Raw genomic sequence first — 4947 nt, 5'->3', positions numbered from 1 at the left:
CTATTGGCTATCTGTATATCCTCTTTGGAGAAGTGTCTATTCAGGTCCTTTGATAATTTTTTAATTTGATTGTTTTTTGTTGAGTTGTATGAGTTACTTATATATTTTGGATATTAGCTCCTTATTAGAAGTATCATTTGTAAATATCTTCTTCCTTTTGATTGGTTCTCTTTTTGTTTGTTGATGGTTTCTCTGCAGTGTAGAAGCTTTTTAGTTTGATATAGTTCCATTCATTTAAGTTTTGCTTTTGTTTTCCTTGCTTTTGGAGTCAAGTTCACAAAAATCCCTCTGAGACCAAAGTCCATAAATTTAGTGCCTATGTTTTCTTCTATGTATTTTATTGTTTTAGGCCTTATATTCAAGTACTTAATCCATTTTGAGCTAACTTTTGTGCATGGTGTCAGATAGCAATCTAGTTGCATTCTTTTGTATGTGGCTTTCCAATTTTTCTAACACCATTTATTGAAAAGGCTTTCCTTTCTCCATTGTATGCTTTGGCTCTTTGGTGAAAAAAAAAAAGTAGCCTATATGTGTGGGTTTATTTGTGGGCTTTTAATTATATTCTACTTGAGGCCTGGTGCACAAATTCATGCACCGGTGGAGTCCCTTGGCCTGGGCAGCAATTAGGGCTGATCAGGGCATCTCGCCCAGTCCCGATTGGAACCGATGCGGGCTGGCTGGCCGGGGACGGACCTCAGGAGGGCTCCAGGGCATGTCTGCCCCCTCTTGCTCAGTCCCAATCAGCTGGACTCCAGCAGCAAGCTAACCTACCTGTTGGAGCGTCTGTCCCCTGGTGGTAAGTGTGCATGATAGCAACTTATCATTTTTTTGTTTCAATTGTTTTCTTCATTTCTTTTTCTGATATTTCATTTTAGTATATAAGAACACAACTGATTTTTGTATGTTGATTTTATATCCTGCAATATATTGTTTCTAATAGTCTTTTGGTGGAGTCCTGTAGAACCATGTCATCTGCAAACAGTGAGTTTTACTTCTTTATTCTGAATTTGGATGCCTTTTATTTTTTGTTGTTGCCTGACTGCTCTGACTAGGACTTTCAGGACTATATTGAATAACAGTGGTCAGAGTGGGCATCCTTGTCTTCTTCCTGATCTTAGAGGAAAGCTTTTTCATCTTATATGAACTGAGGGTTTGTCATACATGGCCTTTATTATCTTGAGGTACTTTCTTTCTATACCCATTTTGAGTGTTTTAATCGTAGTGTTGTATCTTGCCAAATGCTTTTTCTGAATCCACTAAGATCACATGACTTTAATCTTTTATTTAATACATGCTTTAAAAAAAATACATGCTTTTTGATATGCCTTTGATGGACGAGGCAGCACGTGGCCCTTTCTTGTTTGGTGATCATTATAAATTTGACACAAACTCTTAAAATAATGAATATTTAATCTTGACTCATCCCTGAACAACTTCTGGAGTGTAGGAGACCACTGGGCAATCTAGTGGTCTGATATGATTTTCCTCTTAATCAGGAGATAGTGATAGTAGTCTCTGTGTTGCCACTGGTTTTATTATGGCCGGTCGGGTCACTTACCCTTGGGTGGCACTGGAAAATGAGGAAGCTACTGACCATCTTACTTCAAGAAAAATTGATGAAATGTCTCTTTTAAGAATATAGGTTCTAGCAACAAATCTTTTTAAAATGGTATTTTTATAAAAATTATTTCAGAAGTAAAAAGCTTTCCACCTAGAATAACAGGAAAATAAAATAAGTTTCTTTGTTTTTCTTTTTTTGGTTTTGCTTTAAAGAATGAGATGCTACAGTTCAAAAATTGAATAAGTATTTATTGTTCCAGAAGTTACATTGATTTTATACATATTTCATAAATGATACAGGATTTTACACATGTTCAATATTTTACTATTTGTTTAAAGGACTTTTCTCCCCATCCATCCTCCCTCCCTTGCCTCCCACACATCCTGAAAGGATTTGCTCATTGCACTGTGCTGTTTCTTCTTAAAAACCCTGTGCACAAACAGGATAAATGGTTTAAAAATAATTCACACAACTTAAAAATAAATGAAGGAAGAGGTTGCTACGGGGGTGGGGGTGGGGCGGGTAGGGGAAGGAAGTGGGGAGGGGCTGGGAAGTGGAGACATGCATCCTTTCATTCCATCATGCCAGTGGAAGGGGTGGTGGCAGGAGCAGCAGCAGCAATCCTGGCTGGCCTTCAACCTCTGCAAGGCACCTGGAGTCTGGGTTTGTCATTAAAAATCCTTCTTTTCATACACAATGATCCCAAAGGAGAAAGAAAAAGAGAAAGGAATCCCATGCCACAATGAGGAGGGATGAATCACGTGAAAGAAAGAAAGCCAATCAGCTGTGTGGCAAGCCCCATCTTCCTCTCCCTCCTGCCCCCACAGTAATTAAAAACAGAATATTGGACAGATGCCTTTGATTTTCAAGTGCACATGTCAACTGGAAATATGGTAGAAAATATTTGACAGAGTATAAGATTAATGCTTTTTTCTCTCAATTTAAGAAAAAATTGGGTGAAGAAGGTAGGCCGAAAGGAGCCATAGAAATGTATGCCTGTATAAAGATAAATTGCACCCTTTGTGATCCACACACTTGATTTACAACTCCTGAAGTGGTGGAGGTGAGAGGGCTCACAAACAGGGTTCAAGTGTGTGTGTCCTTCGAGACTGACAAAGCCTCCAGACAAGACAGTGGCATCTGGTGGCCTGGCCGTGAATGCTGTCACACAAGCAGATTAACAGCAATGAAATCATTCTGGTTCTGAAATGGCTACACAGACATGATTTTTAGCCACTTTGTAAACCTTTCATCTTTCTGATTTGGTAATACAGCTGACCACTCCCCCTCCAATTTGAGTTATGGAGGGAGAGTGGAATATCAATGGGGTAGTTAAAGGAGGGAAATTCTGCCTCCCCTCAGAAATTAATTAGCAAACAAAACAAAACAAAACAGAACAAAACAACATCATGCAGTGTTGCCAATGATTCCTGGATACTGATCCAGAGCACTGGAATATAGACATGTAAGAAGGCTTAATCCAGAGTGTCGATCATCAAACAGTCATAAATTGGTTCCAATGATCATATGGATAAAATTAATGTAACCAACAGAGGTGGGTGGTCAGAAAAGGGGCACAAGTGGGGCGGATTCCTGTTTACTTGTAGAGGCTGGGTCCAATTTAAAATAAATGCTAATGTCTGGGCTCAGACTCTGTTTGCCACCCACATATCTTGAGGATATGCTTTTCTGGTCTGTTTATTGACTCCTATGTCAAAAATAAGAAAAGTTAAATTAAAAAAAATGAGCTGAGTGGGGTGCTGGTGTGTTACTGTTTTGCTGACCTGCAAAGAAGATGCAAGAAACTAACACCCCAGCATCATTTACTCTTTCTGAATCTCTCAAATATATAACTTATTTCATCCAGGAACTGAGATGCTTGATTAAGACAATATTAACTAAGCCCTTTGAGCTTATATTTCACAAAGCTTGATCTTCAGATTTTACATTCCTTTCTTCCCTAACTTCCTTGTTGTTTGTTTTTAATTAAAGGTAAAAACCCTCCACCCCAACATGGCTCCCAGCTTCTACCTGTAATGTTTTAATTAAAAAGGCAATAGTTATAAACAAGTGTTCTTTCTGCTGGGATTCAGAGGCTCTTTGCAGATCAATCTTTTTCACCAATTTGTCGGAGGGGCAGATGTACTTGTAATGGGTCTCTCAGTCTCTTAAGGTCCATTTCTGCCTAAAATAGAAACAAAAGGTGAGAAAAACTTGCTAATGAAGCTTTCAATATTAGTGTCTCCCAAGAAAAGGAAACTGTCTTCCCTCCATCACTGTGTGTCAAATAAATCATTTCAATTACTCTCAAAATAAGAGTCTCAGAGACAAAGGGCAACAAAGGGGGACCAGCACCAAAGGCTGGCAGTGTCAGCTGTCAACAGAGCCTCCAGAGCGACCTGCTATAAAGAGGGAGGACTCAGGCTCAAGAATATGGGGAGCACCTGATGCACCTTGCTGTTTTGCCCTTTCACGAACCTTTGCCTGGAGCCAGAAGTTTAATTTGGCTCCTCAAAGACTTGTTGTGTATCCAATAGTTGTTTAAGTTCTTCAATAGCTACAGACTTTTAAAACAAGGATTTGTAGTCAGTCAATGCAGCACTTTTAAAACTCACACAGGCTGGACCCTCACTCCTGAGGAGCTGGATTAATAGGCTTAGGGTGGGGCTGCAGCAGCTGCATGTTTAATAGCTCCAGGGAGGATTGTGGTGCAGTCCCTCCAGCTGAGAACCGCCACCCAGAGCAACAGAAGACCTGAGTCCACTTAGGCTAACGCAGGAAGATGGGTTAAGCTTATTCAAAGCACAACTCCATCACCAATAAGGGACAGAGAAGACAGAGAAGGCAGAGAAGGTGCAGAGAAGGGGATGGCGGAGCTTTTGGGGACTAAAAAACACACCACACCTCTAATGTCATAAAAGACTATGGAAAATAAGATGAGGATTTATTCACCAAAATCTAATATCTCAGAGTGAGGAAGGCACACTCAGAAATCTGAAAGTGGTAAAGATTATGAAAAATAAAATGTATCAATCTTTTAAAAAATATATTTTTTTATTGATTTCAGAGAGGAAGGGAGAGGGAGAAAGAGATAGAAACATCAATAATGAAAAGAATCATTGATCGGCTGACTCCTGCACGCTCTCTTCTTGGGGATCAAGCCCAAAACCCAGGTATGTGCCCTTGACCAGAATTGAACCTGGGGCCCTTCAGTCTACAGGCCGATGCTGATGCTCTATCCACTGAGCCAGATCAGCTAGGACTGTATTAATCTTTTTTTAAAATATATTTTATTGATTTTTTTACAGAGAGGAAAGGAGAGGGATAGAGAATTAGAAATATTGATGATAGAGAAACATCGATCAGCTGGTTCCTGCACACCTCCT

General features: G+C 39.6%; 1 protein-coding gene across 1 annotated transcript in view; it reads right to left on the bottom strand.

Moving 5' to 3' along the window:
- Positions 1-1788: 1788 nt before the first annotated feature.
- Positions 1789-4947, bottom strand: part of MCU (mitochondrial calcium uniporter) — a 78694-nt gene continuing 75535 nt past the window's right edge. Inside the window, exon 9 of the mRNA XM_006761021.1 lies at positions 1789-3746. Coding sequence (XP_006761084.1) covers positions 3669-3746 — 78 coding nt within the window. The 3' untranslated portion in view covers positions 1789-3668. The remainder of the gene's footprint in view (positions 3747-4947) is intronic.

The sequence above is a fragment of the Myotis davidii genome, unplaced genomic scaffold, assembly GCF_000327345.1.
Source record: "Myotis davidii unplaced genomic scaffold, ASM32734v1 scaffold134, whole genome shotgun sequence".
In the NCBI taxonomy this organism is placed as follows: Eukaryota; Metazoa; Chordata; class Mammalia; order Chiroptera; family Vespertilionidae; genus Myotis; species Myotis davidii.
The sequence above is the reverse complement of the archived record's forward strand: the minus strand, read 5'-3'. Positions and strand labels throughout refer to the sequence as shown.